General features: G+C 44.2%; 1 protein-coding gene across 3 annotated transcripts in view; it reads right to left on the bottom strand.

Annotated features, from left to right (window-relative positions):
• Positions 1-3,925: 3,925 nt before the first annotated feature.
• The window catches only part of LOC143767592 (uncharacterized), a 42,763-nt gene continuing 19,389 nt past the window's right edge, over positions 3,926-27,299 (bottom strand). The window contains exon 7 of one of the 3 annotated variants that reach the window (XM_077256010.1): positions 3,926-7,961. In XM_077256010.1, coding sequence (XP_077112125.1) covers positions 6,349-7,961 — 1,613 coding nt within the window. In that variant the 3' untranslated portion in view covers positions 3,926-6,348. The remainder of the gene's footprint in view (positions 7,962-27,299) is intronic. The other 2 variants (XM_077256008.1, XM_077256009.1) reach the window with 2 other exon arrangements.

Raw genomic sequence — 27,299 nt, 5'->3', positions numbered from 1 at the left:
CAGAACCACATGGGGGATCTAGTGAATGACCTGCTGTCTCGAAAAGGGGGTGACCTTTGATCAGCAAACGGCTACCACATGTGCAGGAGGCTTATCTTAGTTATCTCACCACTGCTACAATGTGATGAAAACACAAACCAGGCTATTGACCTATCAATTTATCGCAGGGGCTTATTTTAGTTATCCCACTGCTGCTACAATATGTCACGAACTGCAGGGATTTATGAATATCCCGCTTTCCAGTTCCACTTTGGAACTTGCAGCTCTCCAGCACCCCCCTTACCCTCAGGTCAGTCAGGGAACTACACCTAGGATAATTAGTCGCCGGATGGGCCGCTTCACTGTGGACTAGCTAGAAGGCACGCTGCAGTGAGGGAATTATTAGGCTATGTGCACACGTTGCAGATTGGGGTGCAGAATTTTCTGCACAAAATCCGCATCTGGCAGAAACCGCAGGTGTGGATTTGCCGCAATTTTTGCGCGGTTTTGATGCGGAATTGATGCGGATTTTGTGCAGATTTTCTGCAGTTTTCACCCCTGCGAATTTCTATTATGCAAAGGGTCAGAAAAGTTGCAGTTCCGCACAAAAGAAGTAACATGCTATTTCTTTTGTTCTGCAGCGGTTTTCATGCGGATTTTTCCCCACCATTAGCACAGCTTTTTTTTTTTCCAATTGATTTACATTGTACTGTAAACTACTGTGCGGAACTGCAGCATTTCTGCACAGAAAAATACGCTGCGGATCCGCACAAATTCTGCATCGTGTGCACACAGCCTAAATGCTCAGGCCGCAGCCAGCAACAGCTTATAAAACCCCATTCCGTCACTGCCAGCTGTACCCACCTAGCCCAGAACATACTTCGCTGCCACCAGCTCAGATTTCTTAACAGAGGGGGTTCAGGCCAACCCAAATTAGTAGCGTAATTAACTTCAGGCACGTGAAAATTCGTATAGAACATGGAGAAGACGAAACTAATAAATTTTATATTTTACTCCAAAAAGGTAGGCAGTGTTTACAAAAGGTATATAAAGATTTTACAATATGAGACAAAGTATGTACAAAGCAATTACAAAGAAAACGGATTAAAACAGAAAATGAACACTCACATGTTGCTTAGATCGTCCTAGTTATCCACGCTTGTGGGGGGAGCCAGATATCCCAATTCATCAGGGGGTCCTGGTGCAACAGCTTCTCAGGCAAGAATGAAGGCTGTGCTGCCTGGCAATAACTTATATTGGTAGGCTTGTGACATCACTAAAGGGCTAGTTTACCTGCACCCTCCCCCAGCTGCCAGGGTGCACATTTTGGTACGAAAACTTATAATACTCATAAATGTGCTTGTGAACCTATCAGAATAACGGCACACACATCACTCATCTTATATTGAAATTAGCTTTCTAATGAGTCTAAGCTCAGTTAGCTATTCCACTCTGTTTAGGAGAAATCCGTTTCTCTGGTTCTCTTGGTGCCAGACTCCAGCAAAAGGCCCTGTAGCGAAGCTCTATCAAAGCATGTTCTGAATATGTATCTGTCATATTCTTATCATACACTGGTGGCGCATTATGGCTTCTTTAATATCTCCCCCACACACAGAAAACCTCATGTGTTTGAAGACAAAGAAATTCCTATGGGAGGGGGGAAGGAGCAGTGAGTAGTTAAGGCCTCACGCTGGAGTTTCAAGTTACACAGGGTTTGTGCCTAGGCCAGCAAAGGCAGTGGGAAGGGTAAGAAGAAGGGGGTTGGAGCCTGCAGCGTGTGTCTTGTACAGCTATGCAGATTCTCAAACATGGCATTTTCACATTATCGTGACACCTGCATAGAGCTGGGACCACCGTAACAAAGGCTACCATCAGTAACACACTATGCCGCCAGGGACTCAGATCCTGCAGTGCCAGACGTGTCCCCCTGCGTTTGCCAGTACATATCTGGGTCCATCTGAAGGTTGCTAGAGAGCATTTGGATTGTCCAGAAGATTATTGGAAGAATGTCATATGGTCTGATGAAACCAAAGTAAAACTGGTAGAAACACAACTCATCGTGTTTGGAGGAGACAGAATGTTGTATTGCATCCAAAGAACACCATACCTACTGTGAAGCATGGGGGTGGCAACATCATGCTTTGGAGCTGTTTCATTACAAAGGGACCAGGAAGACTGATCCGTGTACATGAAAGAATGAATGGGGACATGTATCGTGAGATTTTGAGAGCAAACCTTCTTCCATCAGCATGGGCATTGAAGATGAAACATGGCTGGGTCCATGGACCCGTAGAAGTGCTGATTGCACGAAACGGCCGTCGTCCTCTTGCACTCCCCACACCCTTGCTATGTTCTTGAAATGTGTCTATCATAATCTGCACCATGGATTAAAGGCACATTAAAGACTTTGAATTAGCAAACTGGTGAGTGCCGCTGCCTTTTATTTCTAAGAGATATGATATACTGTATATATATATATATATATATATATATATATATATATATATATATGTAAATATATAATTATCCCTTGATTAGAAGATTCACTGAGAAAAGGGTAAAACTAAACATTATTAATTCCAAATGTAAGATTATACCCATAATTCACCCCCTGAAGGTTAGTCAGAAGGTGAGTAATAGAATAAACATATACTCCACGACTCAGTATATAGGGTGAGTTGACGTATACACACTCGCTCTCCAAGCCTCTCATTTCTACTCGTTTCGTAGGCCTCACTAAAGACGACTTATCAGGAGACTATTTAATATCTATAATATATTGCTAAGAGCCTTTATAGACTGCACAAGCGTGACGCACTTGCGCAGTCTGGACCCCACAGTTACGCATCCGGCAGTAGCGTAGCTACCGGGGGTGCAGAGGGGGCCCCGGTGCTCAGAGGGGGGCCACCCAGAGCTATGCTACTGTAATGGTTTTGGCATGCACAGGGTGCCAATAGTTACATTTTGTGGCAGAGCAGGGAGAATCGATCTCCTTGCTCTGCTGCCTGGCCGCTATGGGCCCCTGAGCGGGCGGGGGGGGGGGGGGCGGTGCCAGCAGTGGGCTCCCCTTCTGTCATCGCAGGATCAGCTGTATTGGCATCTAGCCGATGCAGCTGACCGCATTGATGAGGGAAGGAGTGCTACGCTCCTTCTCCCATCATCCCCTGTAAGTGTCTGACATCACCGACGCCGACACTGACAGGGGGTGCAATGACGTGACTGCCCGGAAATCACGGTCCGGAGGTGAGTGGGATCAGGAAGCAGTTTAGGAACCAGGAAGAAGAGAGGTGTTTATTGTTTTTCTTTATGGGGGTTGCCTGTGGGGGGGTGCTGCCTTATACTAGAGTCTGCCTGTGGGGAGGTGCTGCCTTATACAGAGTCTGCCTGTGGGGGGGTGCTGCCTTATACTACTGGGTCTGCCTGTAGGGAGGTGCTGCCTTATACAGAGTCTGCCTGTGGGGGGTGCTGCTTTATACTACAGAATCTGCCTGTGAGGGTGCTGCCTTATACTATAGGGTCTACCTGTGGGGGATGCTTCCTTATACTACAGTGTCTGCTTGTGGGGGGGTGCTGCCTTATACTAGCATCTGCCTGTGGGGAGGTGCTGCCTTATACAGTCTGCCTGTGGGGGGTGCTGCCTTATACTAGAGTCTGCCTATGGGGGGTGCTGCCTTATACTACAGGGTCTGCCTGTGTGGAGGGTGCTGCCTTATACTAGAGTCTGCCTATGGGGGGTGCTGCCTTATACTACAGGGACTGCCTGTGTGGGGGGTGCTGCCTTATGCTACAGAGTCTGCCTGTGGGGGGTTGTGGAGAAAGGGGTCAGTGGGTGCTCTCGTCCGCTGGCCTGGCTGTCTTTAGCAAGACTGCATGGACCAGGGCTCATACCACTGAACGCCCGCTCTATCTCCCGGTGGGCAATACACTACACAGACAACACAAGGTTAAGGTAAAAAATTGTGGCAATACTTTATTGAACCACAACACACAATAGCAAACAGAGCAATCTCAGCAATTACCCCAAGATGGTGCACATTACAGTGTCTCACCCTTCCACTGACTCACCGAGATAATGGTAGATGCTATGTCAGAGCTCCCAGGGTCGCTACTCCATCTGTGTTATGCTCGCAGAGAGGAGATAACGACAAGCATAGGGAGATATCCGAGAGCAGTCCTGTGTTCTTCAGCCAGGTCCGACAGACCCTCGACTAAGATCCTGAAGAGTCCGTACAAGGTCCAAAGCCAGTTAACATGATGTCAGAGCTCCCAGGGTCGCTATTCCACCTGTGATACACACACAGAGAAGAGGTAACGACAAGCGTAGAGAGATGACCAAGAACTGTCCATAGAGTCCATACAAAGTCCAAAGCCAGTTGACACGAGAGTCACCACCTAGCTTATCTGACCATCTCCATGGAACCAGGCGACCAGTGGGTCCCAAACCTGGCTTTCTCCAAACATATCCATCGTTCAGAGATGGTCACTGGATCAGATCTGTGTCCTTCCAACCGGAGCTGAAAACCCCTAGGTTGTTTCCTATAGAATCATAGATCAGTGTCTCTCGTGATGGTGCCATTATGAATTGTTACTTCAGCCTCTCATGATGTGATCTCTGAGTCTTTTTATACCCAAGACATGTGATCTCTGAGTCTTTTTATACCCAAGGCATGTAAGCTATTTTTAGAATTACCCAGTGTCCTTCAGTCCAACATCAACAAAAGGTAAACAATGGTGATGGGATCACATAGCACTATTAGCACTTCAGCACACATCAATAAACAAAGCTTAAAACACCCTATGTACAGTCACTATTACAGACTTACACAGCATCTTAGATAGTACATCAGTTGGCAAGTCTGTCTTCTTGACCCACCAGACAAACACTTAAATTCACAAGCCAATATACAGATAAAAAAGCCAGTTCCTTTGGTTGCAAAAACATGGTTGTCTGGGAAATTAAGATACAATCTGGTATCTTCACAGGGGTGCTGCCTTATACTACAGAGTCTGCCTGTGTGGGGGGCACTGCCTTATACTACAGAGTCTGCCTGTTGGGGGTGCGGCCTTATACTACAGTCTGCCTGTGGGTGCTGCCTTATACTACATAGTCTGCTTGTGGGGGGTGCTGCCTTATACTGCTGGGTCTGCCTGTGGGGGTGTGTGCTGCCTTCTACTGCTGGGTCTGCCTGTGGGGGTGTGTGCTGCCTTATACTACAGTGTCTACCTGTAGGGGGTGCTGCCTTATACTACAGAGTCTGCCTGTGGGGGTTGCTGCCTTATACTACAGAGTCTGCCTGTGAGGGGTGTTGCTTATTCTACAGAGTCTGCCTGTGGGGGGTGCTACCTTATAGACAGGAAGGGGGGCGCAAGATGGTAACAGCACATGACAATATTAGGGCCCAGGATGGAAGCAACACATACCAGGATGGAGACCATATACCAATATAAATGCTCGCCACCTGGGCATAGAACAGGTTCAAAGCTAGTTCACCTATACTCAAGCGCAACTAAATGAAAAAAACTAAAATCACATATCATGTTATCCATAACAGTCTAACTAGCCATATATTAGCAGATCATAGACTTCAAACTATATATTTCGCAAGTTTCTAAGCCACTCCAATGTCAGGAATTGATAGTATGTGAAAATACAGTATATACTGCTCAAGGTACACTTAACTTCCAGAGATAATTTCCATACTCATTCTATGTAATTGCATGGATCTCCCAGACATTATGGTTGCACATATCCCTAATCTTTATAAAGATATTGCACTCATTCCCTGACAAACCGCAGCATGGCCATTAGTTAGAAGCTGCTAATGATCTTTGGAGCAGGTAAGTTTCTGACACTGGAGTGGCTTGTAAACTTACGAAGCATATAGTTTGATGACGTCTGGGATCTGCCTATATATGGCTAGTTTTCTGACTATTTTAGATAACATGATACATGATTTTAGTTTCTTTTTGTCTAGTCTTGCTTGAATATAGGTCAATATTACATAAAGTCTCCTGATGAGTCATCTTTGGTGAGGACGACAAAATCTGTAGAAATGAGAGGCTTGGAGAGCGAGTGTGTATATGTCACCTCACCCTATGTACTGAGACGCGAGTTATATGTTTTTTCTATTAGTCACTTTCTGACTAACCTTCAGGGGGTGAATGGGTATAGTTTAACATTTGGAATTAATAACGTTTAGTTTTATCCTTTTGTCAGCAAACATGAGGAATGACAAGAGACAACCCATTTAGTAAGTTCCAATTTTGGTTAAAACTATTCCAACATTGTGAACATAAAAAAGCCTTCTCCCCTATGTGACATCTCTGATGTTTATTAACAGTTGATTTCCAAGTAAAATATTTCATACATTAAGAAAATGAAAAGGGCTTGTTCTTTGTGTGACTGCTCTGATGTCTAACAAGAAGCGCTTTCCGGTTAAAACATTTCCTGCATTCTGAACAAGAAAAAGGCTTCTTCCCTGTGTGAATTCTCTGGTGGGAAACAAAATGTGATTTCTGTGCAAAACATTTCCCACATTCTGAACAGGAAAAAGGCTTCTCCCCTGTGTGAGTTCTCTGGTGGGAAACAAAATGTGATTTCTGTGCAAAACATTTCCCACATTCTGAACAGGAAAAAGGCTTCTCCCCTGTGTGAGTTCTCTGGTGGGAAACAAAATGTGATTTCTGTGCAAAACATTTCCCACATTCTGAACAGGAAAAAGGCTTCTCCCCTGTGTGAGTTCTTTGGTGGGTAACAAAAAGTGATTTATATGCGAAACATTTCTCACATTCTGAACAGGAAAAAGGCTTCTCTCCTGTGTGAATTCTCTGGTGCTTAACACAATCTGATTTATTGTTAAAACATTTCCCACATTCTGAACAGGAAAAAGGCTTCTCCCCTGTGTGAGTTCTCTGGTGGCAAACAAAATGTGATTTCCGTGCAAAACATTTCCCACATTCTGAACAGGAAAAAGGCTTCTCCCCTGTGTGAGATCTTTGGTGGGTAACAAAATGTGATTTATGTGCGAAACATTTCCCACATTCTGAACAGGAAAAAGGCTTCTCTCCTGTGTGTGTTCTCTGGTGCATAACAACATTTGATTTATGTGCGAAACATTTCCCACATTGTGAACAGGAAAAAGGCTTCTCCCCTGTGTGGATTCTCTGGTGCAGAAGACAATCTGATTTATTGTTAAAACGTTTCCCACATTCTGAACAGGAAAAAGGCTTCTCCCCTGTGTGAGTTCTCTGGTGGCAAACAAAATATGATTTCCGTGCAAAACATTTCCCACATTCTGAACAGGAAAACGGCTTCTCCCCTGTGTGAGTTCTTTGGTGGGTAACAAAATGTGATTTATGTGCGAAACATTTCTCACATTCTGAACAGGAAAAAGGCTTCTCTCCTGTGTGTGTTCTCTGGTGCATAACAACATTTGATTTATGTGCAAAACATTTCCCACATTGTGAACAGGAAAAAGGCTTCTCCCCTGTGTGGATTCTCTGGTGCAGAAGACAATCTGATTTATTGTTAAAACGTTTCCTACATTCTGAACAAGAAAAAGGCTGGTCCCCTGTGTGAGTCCTCTGGTGGGTAACAAAATGTGATTTCTGTGAAAATTTTTTCCCACATTCTGAACATGAAAAAGGTTTTGCACCAGTGTGAATTCTCTGGTGAGTAACAAAATGTGATTTCCATGTAAAATATTTCCCACATTCTGAACATGAAAATGGCTTCTTTGCTTTAGGAGCAGTTTGTTTTTTATTGTCTCTTTTTGGACTTAGATTTTCCTTAGTAGTCGGTAATGAATCAGAAGATGGGGCCTGTTTCATGGGATCAGATGACAGATCTTTGCTGTGAATGGATGATGGTATATCTGGAGTAATAGCAATCATTTCAGTTGTATCTTGTGGGATCTCAAGATGATCAGATTTAAAAATTGAAGATGTCAGCTGTCCCTCTAATCTCCTGGTACAGTTATCTGCTAAGATAAAAAAAACAACTATTTTTTTAATTAAATATCCTTGAGTTTTATATTTTTGAACATTTCTACTTAAACTGTCCATACAAATGGCAAGCTATGTAAAAAAATTTAATTATTAACCAAGACAATGACAGTCTTGCAGTGTGCTCAAACAACATTTAGGATCCCTGTATTTAGCAATACTATAGTGAGAAGAACCAATTTATTTTATGGTGTGTGTCTCCTGGAGCACAATTTGGGCAATATATGTTGGGTAATAAAATGGCAATTGTGTAATTTTTCACTCTCCAACATCCACTGCGTGTTAATTTACAGAAAGTGGCTGTGGAGTCAAAATATTCACTCCTCCTAAGGATCATAACCCTCAGTGAATTAATTTATAAAATGGAATCACTTTATGGGGATTTTGACTGTTCTGGTTTTCTGTCATTTAGTTATATTAGGGCTTCTGCATATGGTGTGTCCAATCTCATCTGGGATCTGTTCCTGCTGTCCAGCTGGAGAAATCTGCTCCCTACTTCAGCCAATTGTAAAGTACCACACCCTACTAAACCTCAAAGCATATTGCTGGAATCTGCCTGATACCGCGTTGTTTTCCTCTGGTTCAGTCCTCTGTGCTCATCTTGCGGCTTGTGTATTTATTTCCTGTTGTGACCGTGGCCAGTTTACTGACTACTATTGCATCTTCTGATTCTGTATTCTGGTTCTGACCCAGCTACCTGACTATTCTTCTCACCATCTAACACCACAGAATAGCAGGTAGCACCATGGTCCAAGCCTAGGGGTAGCTTTGTAAGTCCAGATTCCATGTAAGGGTGCTAAAGAGCAATGAGCAAGGCAATCCTTGGAATATGGAAAGCAGAGAAGATAGTGCCAAGCATTTTCATGGTGGACATCTTTTGAGCTGCCAAGTGACCATGAACAGTGCTCCCAATACATTGTGTCTGCAAACTATTCCAGCAAGATCTGTATTCAAATAGCTAAATGGCGCTCCTTCCCTTCTGAACACTGCCATGTGCCCAGACAGTAGTGTACAACCGTATATAGGGTATTGAACAAAGCTAGAAAATAGGTTGTAAGATCCATTTGTTTTCTATTATCCTTTGTGAAGAATTCCAAACTTACCATCACATAAAGTGACACACGTCAGATATGAAAAATGGGGCCTGATTAGGAACTACTGAAATGATCAAGATCAACAGTCTTCATCAGTAATAAATGAGTAACTAGTGGTGAAACCGTTTGATTTAGTAACAGCAGGTGGTGGTTGTTATCCAGATAGGCAGCTCGAAACTTGATTATTTTTTTTTTGTCAAGCGCCAGTGGATTATCTCTTATTAGCATCTCTTTGTTGTAATTAGCATTAGTCTCCGAGATTTCACAATCTAAACTATCCTAAGCTCCAATATTTTCAGTCTGATGAGTTTCAAGAAGAAATATCAGGCATTTAAAGAGAACTGTGTATAAGGCCGGTTTCACACGTCCTAATATTTCCGGCACCAGAGATGTCCATGTTTGTAATACTTATGGCACACGTGTGGCAACAGTGTGTCGCTCGTGTGCAGCATCAGTACCACATGGACGGCTGGCAGGGAAGAAGCGCTACAGTAAGCACTGTTCCCAGGCAGCAAGTGCTGAAGATGCTCTCATCATTCTCCCCTGCTCTGCCAGCGAGGAGAATTATGAGAGTTATATTAAAGTCAGAATGATGACAGCAGGAGGGGGCTTTTGGGACTATTACTCCCATTAACCTACACCTGCTGCTGCTAAGAACAGTGACACCAGGAGCGGATGATGGGGGTATTTCTTACCCGCCGCCTGCGCTATAACTAAATAAATTAATGAAAAACCCGGCGTGGGTTCCCCTGTATTTTCTTTAGCCAGTCTGGCAAAACTCACAACTGGAGACTGCAACCCTCAGCTTCAGCAAGGCTAGTTGTCAAGAATAGAGGGGTCCCCACACTGTTTTTTTAATTATTTAAATAAATAATTTAAAAAAACGGCATGGGTCTCCCCCATTTTTGACAACCAGCCTTGCTAAAAAGCTGACAACTGGGGGCTGGTATTCTCTGACTGGTAAGGGGCCATGGATATTGACCCCCCAGCCTAAAAATAGCAGCCCGCATCTGCCCAGAAAAGGCTTATCTATTAGATGCACCAATTCTGGTGCTTTGCCTGGCTCTTTCCACTTGTCTTGTAGCAGTGGCAAGTGGAGTTCATATTTGTGGGGTTGATATCACCCTTGTATTGCCAGGTGACATCAAGCCCACGGCTTAGTAATGGAGAAGGGTCTATAAAACACCTCTCCATTACTAATCCTATAATTATTTGGTAAATAGAGACACAGCCAGAATAAAGTCTTTCATTAAAATTAAAACAAAGTTTTTGTTTTTACTTAAAAATAACAAACACAGAATTCTCACGGTGATCTGCTGTGAAGTGACTTAGCTTGAACTGCAGTGACCTCATCAGACTTTTTCCCATGGTCCTGAGGTCACTGCAGTTCAGCCTGGCTGGGAGCCTTGATGATGTCACTGCTGGTTAACCCCTTCAAGTCGCGGCCCTTTTTCGTTTTTGCGTTTTCGTTTTTCACTCCCCTCCTTCCCAGAGCCATAACTTTTTTATTTTTCCATCAATATGGCCATGTGAGGGCTTATTTTTTGCGGGACAAGTTGTACTTTTGAACGACATCATTGGTTTTACCATGTCGTGTACTAGAAAACGGGAAAAAAATTCCAAGTGCGGTGAAATTGCAAAAAAAGTGCAATCCCACACTTGTTTTTTGTTTGGCTTTTTTGCTAGGTTCACTAAATGCTAAAACTATCCTGCCATTATGATTCTCTAGGTCATTACGAGTTCATAGACACCTAACATGACTAGGTTATTTTTTATCCAAGTGGTGAAAAAAAATTCCAAACTTTGCTTTAAAAAAAAAAAAAATGCCATTTTCCGATACCCGTAGCGTCTCCAATTTTCGTGATCTGGGGTCGGGTGAGGGCTTATTTTTTGCGTGCCGAGCTGGCGTTTTTAATGATACCATTTCGGCACAGATACGTTATTTTGATCGCCCGTTATTGCATTTTAACGCAATGTCGCGGCAACCAAAAAAACGTAATTCTGGCGTTTCGGATTTTTTTCTCGCTACGCTGTTTAGCGAACAGGTTAATGCTTTTTTTTAATTGATAGATCGGGCGATTCTGAACGCGGCGATACCAAATATGTGTAGGTTTGATTTTTTTTTATTGTTTTATTTAGGATGGGCCGAAAGGGGGGTGATTTAAACTTTTATATTTTTAATATTTTTTTCACATTTTTAAAAACTTTTTTTTTTCACTTTTGCCATGCTTCAATAGCCTCCATGGGAGGCTAGAAGCAGGCACAGCCCGATCGGCTCTGCTACATAACAGCGATCATCAGATCGCTGTTATGTAGCTGAAATGCCGGTGTGCTGTGAGCGCCGACCACAGGGGGGCGCTCACAGCAGGCCGGCATCAGTAACCATAGAGGTCTCAAGGACCTCTATGGTTACCATCCTGATGCATCACCGACCCCCGATCATGTGACGGGGGTCGGCGATGACGTCATTTCCGGCCGCCCGGCCGGATGCGGTAGTTAAATGCCGCTGTCTGTGTTTGACAGCGGCATTTAACAGGTTAATAGCGGCGGGTGAATAGCGATTTCACCCGCCGCTATTGCGCGCACATGTCAGCTGTACAAAACAGCTGACATGTCGCGACTTTGATGTGGGCTCAGCGCCGGAGCCCACATCAAAGGGGGAGACACGGCATGCGCAGTACTAGTACGGCGCATGTCGTGAAGGGGTTAATGATGCTGTGCTCACAGCAGCTCATTCACCAGTGGTTCTCAGCATGGATGGCCACATCTTGGCACCGTCCTTGTTGAAAACTAATTATCCCCTAGACATGGATTACGTTGTGGAACAGAATGACAGACAGGTTTGGTACATTGTTGTTTTTTTATTTTATTATAAAGTACAGGAGAACGAGGGCTAAGGTGGAAATAGGCGTTAGGTGAGTATAACTGTGTTTTTGTAATAATTATAGGGGATAACTCAGGAGACTCTTTGCGTGGAACAAGACAACTACAGGACACAGTTTTATAAGTGGTAAAGTCTATATTATCACACGGTGATTCAAACAGGTGCAGAGAGAAACTCAAGTCCACAACACTTGGTGCAAATATCAAATGCAGCTCGATACAGGAAAGAAATATATCTTGGTACCGTGTTAGCCAGTAGATAGAAAAATATTTAGAATTGAGAGTCCTCAGTGGTTGATACCTTTTAATGGCTAACTGAAAAGATGGTAACAAATTGCAAGCTTTGGAGACTACACAGGTCTCTTCATCAGGCAAAGACTAAAACAAATTCTGAAGAATCACATATTTATGCACAACATAGCACAGAAAAAAAAAAGGGGAAAAACCATGGATAAGACAGGTGACATGAAGCAGAATTACCATGGGTGATAAACAGTTATGTCCATAAATATTGGGCCAGTTCTTAGCAGTTCTTAGATAAGGATTGTTTTATTAGGGTCTCGTTCTGTTGTGATGATGACCCCACGTGGTCTGAGGGGCAAGTTCCTTAGTTGATGTAAAAAGACATAAATCCGTGCAAGACATTCATTCCTGCAGTGAAAGTGTCAAAGGTCGTCATCAGTTTATATTCCCAGACTCTTCTGTCTCTCTGGGATTTGAAGCTACCTCTTAACACAAGTAATTTCATGTCCATAATGTTATGATTTGGGAGACAAAAATGTATTGCCACAGGTAGATCCATTATTTTTTCTCTTATTGTGTGGTGATGAGAATTCATTCTTGTTCTAAGCTTTTGCCCTGTCTCCCCCACATACAGACCCCCAGTTGGACATTTAGTACAAATAATTAGGTACACCACATTAGAAGTGACGCAGCTGTAAGTACTTGGTATCTTGTAGTCCTGATGTGAATTGGGGATCTTTATCTTGTCCGTGGTCATTATAAATGGACAGGTTTTACATTTTTTCTGATTGCAAGGAAAGGTTCCTGCAGCTGTTGGAGAGGACAGGGAGCTCTTGACAATGATGCTTCTTAGATTTGGGGGCTGCCTAAAACACAGTAGTGGGGGGTCTGGAAAAATGGATTGTAAACGGGCATCTTTTTGCAGTAGAGGTTGTAATTTCCGTGCAGCTCCCCTTAGCACCTCCAGATTTGGATTGTAGGTAACTACTAGAGGTACCCGGTTATTTTCTTCTTTAGCTTTGTAATGTAGCAGGTGATTCCTTGATATTCTGGTGGCTCTTGTAATCTGGTTTTCAATTGTTCTTGGATGGTAGCCCTGATTCAAAAAGGTCTTTCTGAGGCGACCAAGGTGTTCATCCCTATCCATTGGGTTGGAACATATACGATTGTATCTGATGGCTTGGCTGTAGATAATAGAGTTTTTTATGTGTTTTGGATGGAAACTGTCCCATTTAAGGTATGTTGGACGGTCGATTGGCTTCTGATACAGGGATGTCTCTATTTTATTGTTCTGCAGCTTAATGATGGTGTCCAAAAAGTTAATTTCAGTGCAGGAGTTGAGTTGAGTTGAGTGTCAAGTTGATGGTAGGATGAAATTGATTAAACTGTTCATGGAACATCTTTAGCTGTGGCTCAGACTCCGTCCAGATGATTAAAATGTCATCAATATAGCGGTAGTACGCCAGAGGCCTGGTGGGACATGAGGACAAAAAGTCGCTTTCAAGCTTGGCCATGAAAAGATTTGCATACTGTGGGGCCATTTTACTTCCCATTGCTGTGTCAAGTCTCCTGTAGATAGATCTTCTTGTCAAATTCAAAGTAATTGTGGATGAGGATGAATTTTATAAGTTTCACCACAGAATTTGCATCAGTCCCTGTGTTTTCCAGGAAGAATTTGCAGGCATTTAATCCATCCTGGTGTGGGATATTGGAGTACAAAGATTCCACATCCATGGTGGCCAGGATGGTTCCTTCTGGTAGAGGACCTATTGCTGATAGTTTATTCAATAGGTCAGTTGTGTCCTGAATGAAGCTGGGTGTATTCTTTACCAGGGGTTTAAGAATACCCTCTACCCATCCAGATACCTGCTCAGTAAGGGTGCCCACACATGAAATAATTGGTCTTCCTGGATTTCCAGATTTGTTTTACAATATTACAACAAACTACGTGCCTTTCTGATTCATATCAAGGAAAAGAAACTGCACAGATTGCGCCTCAATTCAGGACTCTATACAAACAGATACAAAACAAAGCCAAAACCTGACAACTTGGACAATAACTCCATTCCAGACACAAAAGCATCTAACTGTGTCATTAATCTCTCAGATTATAAACCCAACAAAGTGGAGCTGGCCGTGCTTTCCAGAGGACTCTCATTTTGTCCTACTAAGGCCCTGGATAAAACTGAACTCTGCAGTGATATGGAACATTTTTTCAGGAGACTGCGCCTGAGGGAATATTTCAATGATACAGAGGATTCAGAACCCACCTGGACTGAAGGAAAAGGGATCCTAACAACAAAGAAGAGGTCAGACTGGACACCTCCACCTGGACGCAACCTTCATTTGGATAACTATATAGACTCCTTCAGAGATTTGATAAAATCCACCATCATAGATACTAACAGGAGACAAGCATCCAACATCAGTGCCCAGGAGAGAAAGGCCATACAGTCTCTGAAAACCAACAAAGAAATCATCATCAAACCTGCTGACAAGGGAGGTGCAATAGTCATGATGAACACATCAGACTATATGAGGGAAGCAAACAGACAAGTTATGGACACACGCTACTACAAAAAATTGGAGTCGGATCCTACACAGGATTATTACAAGGAACTAAACAAGTTGGTATCTTGTCTGCCCGACGAATCCATAAGAGCCAATGACCTGATACCAGAAAGTCCAAGAACAGGGACATTCTACATGCTTCCCAAAATCCACAAATCTGGAAATCCAGGAAGACCAATTATTTCATGCGTGGGCACCCTTACTGAGCAGGTATCTGGATGGGTAGAGGGTATTCTTAAACCCCTGGTAAAGGATACACCCAGCTTCATTCAGGACACAACTGACCTATTGAATAAACTATCAGCAATATGTCCTACTCCAGAAGGAACCATCCTGGCCACCATGGATGTGGAATCTTTGTACTCCAATATCCCACACCAGGATGGATTAAATGCCTGCAAATTCTTCCTGGAAAACACAGGGACTGATGCAAATTCTGTGGTGAAACTTATAAAATTCATCCTCACCCACAATTACTTTGAATTTGACAAGAAGATCTATCCACAGGAGACTGGCACAGCAATGGGAAGTAAAATGGCCCCACAGTATGCAAATCTTTTCATGGCCAAGCTTGAAAGCGACTTTTTGTCCTCATGTCCCACCAGGCCTCTGGCGTACTACCGCTACATTGATGACATTTTAATCATCTGGACGGAGTCTGAGCCACAGCTAAAGACGTTCCATGAACAGATTAATCAATTTCATCCTACCATCAACATGACACTCAACTACTCCTGCACTGAAATTAACTTTTTGGACACCATCATTAAGCTGCAGAACAATAAAATAGAGACATCCCTGTATCAGAAGCCAATCGACCGTCCAACATACCTTAAATGGGACAGTTTCCATCCAAAACACATAAAAAACTCTATTATCTACAGCCAAGCCATCAGATACAATCGTATATGTTCCAACCCAATGGATAGGGATGAACACCTTGGTCGCCTCAGAAAGACCTTTTTGAATCAGGGCTACCATCCAAGAACAATTGAAAACCAGATTACAAGAGCCACCAGAATATCAAGGAATCACCTGCTACATTACAAAGCTAAAGAAGAAAATAACCGGATACCCCTAGTAGTTACCTACAATCCAAATCTGGAGGTGCTAAGGGGAGCTGCACGGAAATTACAACCTCTACTGCAAAAAGATGCCCACTTACAATCCATTTTTCCAGACTCCCCACTACTGTGTTTTAGGCAGCCCCCAAATCTAAGAAGCATCATTGTCAAGAGCTCCCTGTCCTCTCCAACAGCTGCAGGAACCTTTCCTTGCAATCAGAAAAAATGTAAAACCTGTCCATTTATAATGACCACGGACAAGATAAAGATCCCCAATTCACATCAGGACTACAAGATACCAGGTACTTTCAGCTGCGTCACTTCTAATGTGGTGTACCTAATTATTTGTACTAAATGTCCAACTGGGGGTCTGTATGTGGGGGAGACAGGGCAAAAGCTTAGAACAAGAATGAATTCTCACCGCCACACAATAAGAGAAAAAAGAATGGATCTACCTGTGGCAATACATTTTTGTCTCCCAAATCATAACATTATGGACATGAAATTACTTGTGTTAAGAGGTAGCTTCAAATCCCAGAGAGACAGAAGAGTCTGGGAATATAAACTGATAACGACCTTTGACACTTTCACTGCAGGAATGAATGTCTCGCACGGATTTATGTCTTTTTACATCAACTAAGGAACTTGCCCCTCAGACCATGTGGGGTCATCACAACAGAACGAGACCCCAATAAAACAATCCTTATCTAAGAACTGGCCCAGTATTTATGGACATAACTGTTTATCACCCATGGTAATTCTGCTTCATGTCACCTGTCTTATCGATGGTTTTTCCCCCCCCTTTTTTTTCTATGCTGTTGTGCATAAATATGTGATTCTTCAGAATTTGTTTTAGTCTTTGCCTGATGAAGAGACCTGTGTAGTCTCGAAAGCTTGCAATTTGTTACCATCTTTTCAGTTAGCCATTAAAAGGTATCAACCACTGAGGACTCTCAATTCTAAATATTTTTCAAATGCAGCTCAGCAGTCTAAAGGAAACTTCAGAGGAAAATGCAATCATGCAGAAAGTCTATGAAGCACATTTATTCTTGAGGATACTTGACACGAATAAGTCCTTGCTTAGTCCAAAACACAGATAGATATGCTTATAAGGCAGTTCAAATAATATCTTAGCTAAACCAGGGAGGTCTGGGTAATAGTCTCAGGTTCTTGCAGAGCAGCAACAGCTTACATGTCCAGCAAATGCAGATGGAAGTAAACACGAGCAGCAGATGAAGGAGGATTACTGAAAATGGTGTATGCAGCAGGAACTCAGAGCAGAGTAGCAGGATAAACCAACAGGTTCACAGGAGCAGGTATATAGCCAGGGAGTCATCAGAGGTCAGGAGCTGGATGCAAGGCAGAATACACTAGCACAGACTGAAGGCTGGGGTGGAGTTTTATAGCAGGAAGACACAGTGCACATGAGACCAAAGACACCATCTTGGAAAAGGGCAGTAATGCACAAAAAGATAATAATAAATGTTCAGAGTCCTGACATTACTCCCTCCTTAGAAGCGGCCTCAGGACGATCCTGGACCTGGTTTCTCAGGGAATCTCTGATGAAAACGAGAAATCTTCTGTTGGGCATTGATGTTTTCCACAGGTTCCCAAGAGTCTTCCTCAGGGGGATATCCCTGCCATCTTATCAGATATTGGAGCCGATTCCTGCGAATCCTGGAATCAACAATTTCCTCCACCACAAATTGTTCTTGCCCATCAATCACCACAGGCTGTGGAGGTGGCACAACACGTCCTTGGAAGGTATTCAGTAAAGATACATGAAAAACTGGGTGTACCTTCATAGTCCTAGGCAGCTTCAGCCAGCAGGCCACAGAGCTCACAATACCGTTGATCTTGAAAGGGCCAATGAATTTCTGTCCAAGTTTTTGTGAAGGAACATTTAACTTCAGATTCTTAGTTGCTAACCACACGGAATCTCCTACCTTGAACATGGGTGCAGGTTTACGGAATCTATCAGCCGATCTCTTATAACGTTCTTGAGCTGTGGTCAGGTATTCCTTCAGAACCTCCAGATTTTGCCTCATCGCAGTCAGCCTTTCCTCCACTGCCGGAACCGGAGAATTAATTGGAGACCTAGGTAAGATACACGGATGATAACCCAGGTTGGCAAAGAAAGGTGTAAATTTAGTGGAGGCGCTCTGAGAATTGTTATATGAAAATTCGGCTAACGGCAGCAACTCCAACCAATCATCCTGGAGATGGCTGACATAGCATCTTAGATATTATTCCAGCGTCTGGTTGGTACGCTCAGTCTGACCATTTGTCTGGGGATGGTAAGCGGAAGAGAGACAGACATTAATATTGAGTGCAGAGCAAAACCCCTTCCAGTGGACTGCACTCCACGGTCAGAGATGATCTCATCCGGAACCCCATGCAACCGAAAGACATTCTGTATAACCAAGTTCACTGTATCTTTAGCTGAGGGGAGGCCGGTGCACGGAACAAAATGAGCAGCTTTAGTCAGGCGATCAACAACCACCATGATTGTATTAATGCCCCCCGATGTAGGCAGCTCCACAATAAAGTCCATTGATATAGACCCCAAGGGTGGGACGGAACAGGTAATGGTTGTAGAAGACCCGTAGGTGCCACATGAGGAGTCTTGTAACGAGCACATACCTTGCAAGAGAGAACATAGTCATTGGTATCCTTCAGGCAAGTTGGCCACCAGAAGAATCGGCTCAGGAACTCTTGTGTCTTCTGTACCCCTCTGTGACCAGCCAACTTGGAGTCATGTACCAACTTCGATAACTCCGATGAAATTGGCATCAGATAGAATGGTCTTGGATGGGGCTCCAGGTTCGGAATCCGCAGCATGGATTCGGGATAAAGCATCAGCCTTCCCATTACGAGAACCTGTATGGTACGAGATAACAAAGTTAAATTGATTTAAAAATAAGTTCCAACGAGCCTGACGAGGAGAAAGACATCTAGCGGATCTAAGGAACTCTAAATTTCGATGGTCAGTTAGCACTATGATCTGTTGTGCAGCTCTCCTTGCAGATGATGCCTCCATTCTTTGAAAGCCGCAATAATAGCCAGCAATTCCTTATCTCCCATGTCGTAATTCTTCTCTGCTGAGGATAGTCTACGGGAAAAGAAAGAACAAGGATGTAGCAGACCCTTCTCTCCAGTTCTTTGGCAGAGAATAGCCCCCAAAGCATTATCAGACGCGTCCACTGTTATGACCCCAATGGCGAGGGTCTCAGAGGAACGTGGAAGTCTGCAGAATACAAAAATCCAGCTCATAGGGCAGTGGTAACTGGGTTGACCATATATCTACTCCTAACGCCAACACTAGAAGTAGCCGGGGATCATTCCTACGTTGATTCTAGATGACACGCGCCAGCCGGAGAATCTAGCTACCCCTAGTAGAGGAAAACAAAGACCTTTCTTGCCTCCAGAGAAGGGGACCCCAAAGCTGGATAGAAGCCCCCACAAATAATGACGGTGAGGTAAGAGGAAATGACAAACACAGAAATGAACCAGGTTTAGCACAGAGAGGCCCGCTTACTGATAGCAGAATAAAGAAAGGTAACTTATATGGTCAACAAAAACCCTATCAAAATCCACACTGGAAATTCAAGAACCCCCGAACCGTCTAACGGTCCGGGGGGAGAACACCAGTCCCCTAGAGCTTCCAGCAAAGGTCAGGATATAGATTTGGAACAAGCTGGACAAAAATACAAAACCAAAACAAATAGCAAAAAGCAAAAGGCAGACTTAGCTGATATAACTGGAACCAGGATCAGTAGACAAGAGCACAGCAGACTAGCTCTGATAACTACGTTGCCAGGCATTGAACTGAAGGTCCAGGGAGCTTATATAGCAACACCCCTAACTAACGACCCAGGTGCGGATAAAAGGAATGACAGAAAAACCAGAGTCAAAAAACTAGTAACCACTAGAGGGAGCAAAAAGCAAATTCACAACAGTACCCCCCCCTTAGTGAGGGGTCACCGAACCCTCACCACGACCACCAGGGCGATCAGGATGAGCGGCATGAAAGGCACGAACTAAATCGGCCGCATGAACATCAGAGGCGACCACCCAGGAATTATCCTCCTGACCATAGCCCTTCCACTTGACCAGGTACTGAAGCCTCCGCCTGGAGAGGCGAGAATCCAAGATCTTCTCCACCACGTACTCCAACTCGCCCTCAACCAACACCGGAGCAGGAGGCTCAGCAGAAGGAACTACAGGCACAATGTACCGCCGCAACAAGGACCTATGAAATACATTGTGAATAGCAAACGACACAGGAAGATCCAGATGAAAAGATACAGGATTAAGGATTTCCAATATCTTGTAAGGCCCAATAAAACGAGGTTTAAATTTGGGAGAGGAGACCTTCATAGGAACAAAGCGGGAAGAAAGCCACACCAAATCCCCAACGCGTAGTCGGGGACCCACACCGCGGCGGCGGTTGGCAAAGCGCTGAGCCTTCTCCTGTGACAACTTCAAGTTGTCCACCACATGATTCCAGATCTGCTGCAACCTATCCACCACAGAATCCACCCCAGGACAGTCAGAAGGCTCCACATGACCCGAAGAAAAGCGAGGATGGAAACCAGAGTTGCAGAAAAAAGGCGAAACCAAGGTGGCGGAACTAGCCCGATTATTAAGGGCAAACTCAGCCAACGGCAAGAATGTCACCCAATCGTCCTGATCAGCAGAGACAAAACACCTCAAATAAGCCTCCAAAGTCTGATTGGTTCGCTCCGTCTGTCCATTAGTCTGAGGATGGAAAGCAGACGAAAACGACAAATCAATGCCCATCCTACTACAAAAGGATCGCCAGAACCTGGAAACGAACTGGGATCCTCTGTCTGACACAATATTCTCAGGGATGCCGTGCAAACGAACCACGTTCTGGAAAAACACAGGAACCAGATCGGAAGAGGAAGGCAGCTTAGGCAAAGGAACCAAATGGACCATCTTGGAGAAGCGATCACATATCACCCAGATAACGGACATGCCCTGAGATAGCGGAAGATCAGAAATGAAATCCATGGAGATGTGTGTCCAAGGTCTCTTCGGGACAGGCAAGGGCAAGAGCAAACCGCTGGCACGAGAACAGCAAGGCTTAGCTCGAGCACAAGTCCCACAGGACTGCACAAATGACCGCACATCCCTTGACAAGGAAGGCCACCAAAAGGACCTGGCCACCAGATCTCTGGTGCCAAAAATTCCCGGGTGACCTGCCAACACCGAGGAATGAACCTCGGAAATGACTCTGCTGGTCCACTTATCCGGGACAAACAGTCTGTCAGGTGGACAAGACTCAGGCCTATCAGCCTGAAATCTCTGCAACACACGTCGCAGATCCGGAGAAATAGCTGACAAGATAACTCCATCTTTAAGAATACCAACAGGATCAGCGACTCCAGGAGCATCAGGCACAAAGCTCCTAGAAAGAGCATCGGCCTTCACATTCTTTGAACCTGGTAAATACGAGACAACAAAATCAAAGCAGGAGAAAAACAATGACCAGCGGGCCTGTCTCGGATTAAGGCGTTTAGCAGACTCGAGATACATCAGATTTTTGTGATCAGTCAAGACCACCACACGATGCTTAGCACCCTCGAGCCAATGACGCCACTCCTCAAATGCCCATTTCATGGCCAACAACTCCCGATTGCCCACATCATAATTTCGCTCGGCAGGCGAAAACTTCCTAGAGAAAAAGGCACAAGGTTTCATAACAGAGCAACCAGGGCCTCTCTGCGACAAAACGGCCCCTGCCCCAATCTCCGAAGCATCCACCTCAACCTGAAAGGGAAGTGAGACGTCAGGCTGGCACAAAACAGGCGCCGAAGTAAACCGGCGTTTCAACTCCTGGAAAGCCTCCACGGCAGCAGGAGCCCAGTTAGCTACATCGGAGCCCTTCTTGGTCATATCCGTCAAAGGTTTCACAATGCTAGAAAAATTAGCGATAAAACGACGGTAGAAGTTAGCGAAGCCCAAGAACTTCTGAAGACTCTTAACTGACGAGGGCTGAGTCCAATCAAGAATAGCTCGGACCTTGACTGGGTCCATCTCCACAGCAGAAGGGGAAAAAATGAACCCCAAAAAGGGAACCTTCTGTACACCAAAGAGACACTTTGAGCCCTTGACAAACAAAGAATTTTCACGCAAAATTTTAAAGACCAACCTGACCTGCTCCACATGCGAATCCCAATTATCAGAAAAAACCAAAATATCATCCAGATAAACAATCAAAAATTTATCCAGATACTTCCGGAAAATGTCATGCATAAAGGACTGAAAAACTGAAGGCGCATTGGAGAGCCCAAAAGGCATCACCAAGTACTCAAAATGACCTTCGGGCGTATTGAATGCGGTTTTCCATTCATCACCTTGCTTAATGCGCACAAGGTTGTACGCACCACGAAGGTCTATCTTGGTGAACCACTTGGCACCCTTAATCCGGGCAAACAAGTCAGACAACAGCGGTAAAGGATACTGAAATTTGACAGTGATCTTATTTAAAAGCCGATAATCAATACAAGGTCTCAAAGATCCGTCCTTTTTTGCCACAAAAAAGAATCCCGCACCAAGAGGGGAAGAAGACGGACGAATATGTCCTTTTTCCAGAGACTCCTTGATATATGAACGCATAGCGGTATGTTCAGGTACCGACAGATTAAACAGTCTTCCCTTAGGAAATTTACTGCCTGGGATCAAATCTATAGCACAGTCACAGTCCCTATGAGGAGGCAGTGCACTGGACTCAGACTCACTGAAGACATCCTGATAATCAGACAAATACTCCGGAACTTCCGAAGGCGTAGAAGAAGCAATAGACACAGGCAGGGAATCCTCATGAATACCACGACAGCCCCAACTTGAGACTGACATAGCCTTCCAGTCCAGGACTGGATTATGGGTCTGTAACCATGGCAGCCCCAAAACGACCAAATCATGCATTTTATGTAAAACCAGGAAACGTATCACCTCGCGGTGTTCAGGAGTCATGCACATGGTAACCTGAGTCCAATACTGCGGTTTATTTGCTGCCAATGGTGTAGCATCAATACCCCTAAGAGGAATAGGATTTTCTAATGGTTCAAGAGTAAATCCACAGCGCTTAGCAAATGAGAGATCCATGAGACTCAGGGCAGCACCTGAATCTACAAACGCCATGACAGGATAAGATGACAGTGAGCAAATCAAAGTTACAGACAGAATAAATTTAGGTTGCAAATTACCAATGGTGACAGGACTAACAACCTTAGCTATACGTTTAGAGCATGCTGAGATAACATGTGTAGAATCACCACAGTAGTAGCACAAGCCATTCCGGCGTCTATGAATTTTCCGCTCATTTCTAGTCAGGATTCTATCACATTGCATTAAATCAGGTGTCTGTTCAGACAACACCATGAGGGAATTTGCGGTTTTTCTATCACATTGCACCGAATTAGGTGTCTGTTCAGACAACACCATGAGGGAATTTGCGGTTTTGCGCTCCCGCAACCGCTGGTCAATTTGAATAGCCAGTGCCATAGTATAATTCAGACCTGCGGGAATGGGAAAACCCACCATAACATTCTTAATGGCTTCAGAAAGGCCATTTCTAAAATTAGCGGCCAGTGCACACTCGTTCCAATGTGTCAGCACGGACCATTTCCGAAATTTTTGGCAATACACTTCAGCCTCGTCCTGCCCCTGAGACATAGACAGCAAGGCCTTTTCTGCCTGAATCTCAAGATTGGGTTCCTCATAAAGTAAACCGAGCGCCAGAAAAAACGCATCAAGATCAGCCAATGCCGGATCTCCTGGCGCCAGCGAAAAAGCCCAATCCTGAGGGTCGCCCCGTAAGAACGAAATAACAATTTTTACTTGCTGAGCAGAATCTCCTGATGAACAGGGTCTCAGGGACAAAAACAATTTACAATTATTCACGAAATTCCTAAACTTAAACCTGTCTCCGGAAAACAGTTCAGGAATCGGTATTTTAGGTTCTGACCTAGGATTTCTGATAACATAGTCTTGTATGCCCTGCACACGAGTAGCCAGCTGGTCCACACTTGTAATCAAGGTCTGGACATTCATGTCTGCAGCAAGCATAGCCACTCTGAGGTAAAGGGGAAGGAGAAAGAAAAAAAAAACTCAGAATCTTCTTTCTTATAATCCCTCTTCTGCAATGCATTAAACATTTAATACTGGCCTGGCAAACTGTTATGACCCCAATGGCGAGGGTCTCAGAGGAACGTGGAAGTCTGCAGAATACAAAAATCCAGCTCATAGGGCAGTGGTAACTGGGTTGACCATATATCTACTCCTAACGCCAACACTAGAAGTAGCCGGGGATCATTCCTACGTTGATTCTAGATGACACGCGCCAGCCGGAGAATCTAGCTACCCCTAGTAGAGGAAAACAAAGACCTTTCTTGCCTCCAGAGAAGGGGACCCCAAAGCTGGATAGAAGCCCCCCACAAATAATGACGGTGAGGTAAGAGGAAATGACAAACACAGAAATGAACCAGGTTTAGCACAGAGAGGCCCGCTTACTGATAGCAGAATAAAGAAAGGTAACTTATATGGTCAACAAAAACCCTATCAAAATCCACACTGGAAATTCAAGAACCCCCGAACCGTCTAACGGTCCGGGGGGAGAACACCAGTCCCCTAGAGCTTCCAGCAAAGGTCAGGATATAGATTTGGAACAAGCTGGACAAAAATACAAAACCAAAACAAATAGCAAAAAGCAAAAGGCAGACTTAGCTGATATAACTGGAACCAGGATCAGTAGACAAGAGCACAGCAGACTAGCTCTGATAACTACGTTGCCAGGCATTGAACTGAAGGTCCAGGGAGCTTATATAGCAACACCCCTAACTAACGACCCAGGTGCGGATAAAAGGAATGACAGAAAAACCAGAGTCAAAAAACTAGTAACCACTAGAGGGAGCAAAAAGCAAATTCACAACAGTCCACCTCCACAATGAAAGGAAGTGTTGGATCTGGGTGTATCAACAGCGGTGCTGATGTGAAACAGATCTTAAGCCGATCAAAAGCTTCTTGAGCTTGTGATGACCACTTAAAGGGCTTTTCCTTCTTTGTCAAGAAAGTAATAGGACGGACAATATCAGAAAAATTTCGAATGCAGGGTCTGTAGAAATTTGCAAACCAATAAAACGTTGGACCTCCTTAACGTTCTTGGGTACCGGCCAGTCAAAGATAGCCTGAGTCTTACCAGATTCCATGTTCAGCCCCTGGGGAGAGATGATATAACCTAAGAACTGTATCTCAGAACGATGGAACTCGCATTTCTCCGGCTTAATATACAGATGGTTCTCTTTCAGACGTCTTAAAACAGTTTTGACATGTTCTTCATGTTCCTGTAGAGTCAGAAAAGATTAGTATATCGTCCAAATAGATCACTACAAACTGGTCCAACAAATCTCTGAAAATGTCATTAGTAAGGTGTTGAAACGTTGCAGGGGCGTTACAAAGCCCGAAGGGCATCACAAGAGATTCAAAGTGTCCATACCGGCATCTGAATGCTGTCTTTCACTCATCCCCTGGACGAATACGCACCAAATTATAAGCCCAATGAAGATCCAATTTAGAGAACACCTTAGCATGGCGGACTCTTCCAGTAATTCGGGAATCAGAGGCAAAGGGTAATGGTTTCGTACGGTTACCTTATTGAGTTCCCGATAGTCAACACAGGGTCTCAGGGTCCCATCCTTCTTCTTTACAAAAAAGATCGGTGCCCTTGCTGGTGAGGAAGAAGGACGTATGAAGCCTTTGGCCAGATTTCCATCAATATACTCCTTTAAGGCTTGAAGATCAGGTGCCGCCAAAGAGTATACGTTACCAAAAGGAATAGCTGCGCCAGGAAGCAACTCAATGGGACAGTCATAATGCCTGTGTGGAGGAAGCTGATCTGCATTCTTCTTGTCACAGATGTCAGAGAACTCTTTATATGCTGGAGGTAAAGAAAATACCTGTACATGTGGTTCCGTAGCCGTGGACTCAGGGACAGCTTCTGTTAACGCTGAGTTGCTCCTTGTTGGAAAGATAATCTCCTTGGTCTCCCAGTTGATAATTGGGTTCTGAGAACGCAACCAAGGAATGCCTAAAATCACAGGAAAATGAGAAGAAATTAGCAAGAAAGAAAGTTGCTCCTGATGATTAGGCTTCAACAAAATTTCAAGGGGTACGGTCTCCTGATCCACAGGCCCAGAGATTAAAGGTGACCCATCTACTGTTTCCATGGTAATTGGAGAGGCTCTTTGCTGAATTTCAATACCATGTTCCTTGGCAAATGCGATATCCATGAAACCTGCCACCTGCACCAGAGTCAATCATAGCTGCACCTGAAATCCATTGTCCTGAACACAGGATCTTAATAGGGAGAGAACAGTGAGAGTTCTTTTCCTTAAGCTCCTTGGGGGGTGAAGTCATAGAAAGTGAATGGAATACAGCGATTAAAGGCAGGCTACATTCAGAGATGTCAGATTCATCATCACAGTTGTCATACTCCCCTACTGCTGCTAGCACCTTGTTAGGCCGTCTAGGACACTTAGGACAATTGATCAAGAAGTGGTCAGACTAGCCGCAGTAGAAACATAGACTTTCATGAAGGCGATGCTCCCGGCGCTCATTGATCTCGCGCCTCTGAACGGAATCAATTTGCATGGGCACCTCCTCCACCTCCCGAGATGTTTTACCTGCAAACTCTTTGGAAGGAAGGGAAAAGTTAGAAATACGGTTATATGCAGCAAACTTCTCCTGCCTACGCTCAGTAAGGCGAATGTCAATGCGCACACAATGCTGTATAAATGTCTCTAGCACTTGTGGTGATTCAGAGCGAGCTAGTTCATCTTTTACAATACTAGACAGACCCCTTTTAAAAATCGGCAATTGTGCATAACTGTCCCAATTGGTATCTACCGCTAATCTCCTGAATTCAGTAGCATACTAAATAACAGAACGTTTTGCCTGGCGTAAAGACAATAAAGCAGATTCAGCGGTTGCACGGCGATTAGGATCATCAAACATTAATGCCATAGCGGCCAAGAAATCATCCAAGTCATTTAACCGTGGGTCACGGGACTCAATATTCGGATTCACCCAGGAGAGCGCTCGTGCGGTCAGCAGCATTATTACACACAATACTTTGGATCTATCATTAGGAAAACGGTCAGCATGCACAAAATATAGCATACATTGATTCACAAAGCCACAAAATTTGTCGTGATCACCATTAAATCTGAATGGGGGCAACTTAGGTGGGCTAGCTGGTGGCGGTTGCCCAGAGGGAAAAGTCGCTTGTGCAGCAATTTGCGTGCTTATGTCCTGAAAACCCAGTCCATACTGGGACTCTATGCCAGCAAGTTTGTTTTCCTGGGCTGCCATGCGGGTGCTTAAGTCCTGCAAAGTCTGTCCAAACACTTGTTGATTGTGTTCAAAGCTTCCAAAC

This window comes from Ranitomeya variabilis, chromosome 4 (genome assembly GCF_051348905.1).
Source record: "Ranitomeya variabilis isolate aRanVar5 chromosome 4, aRanVar5.hap1, whole genome shotgun sequence".
Classification (NCBI taxonomy): domain Eukaryota; kingdom Metazoa; phylum Chordata; class Amphibia; order Anura; family Dendrobatidae; genus Ranitomeya; species Ranitomeya variabilis.
Note: the sequence above shows the minus strand (reverse complement) of the source record. Positions and strands in the feature narration are given on the sequence as shown.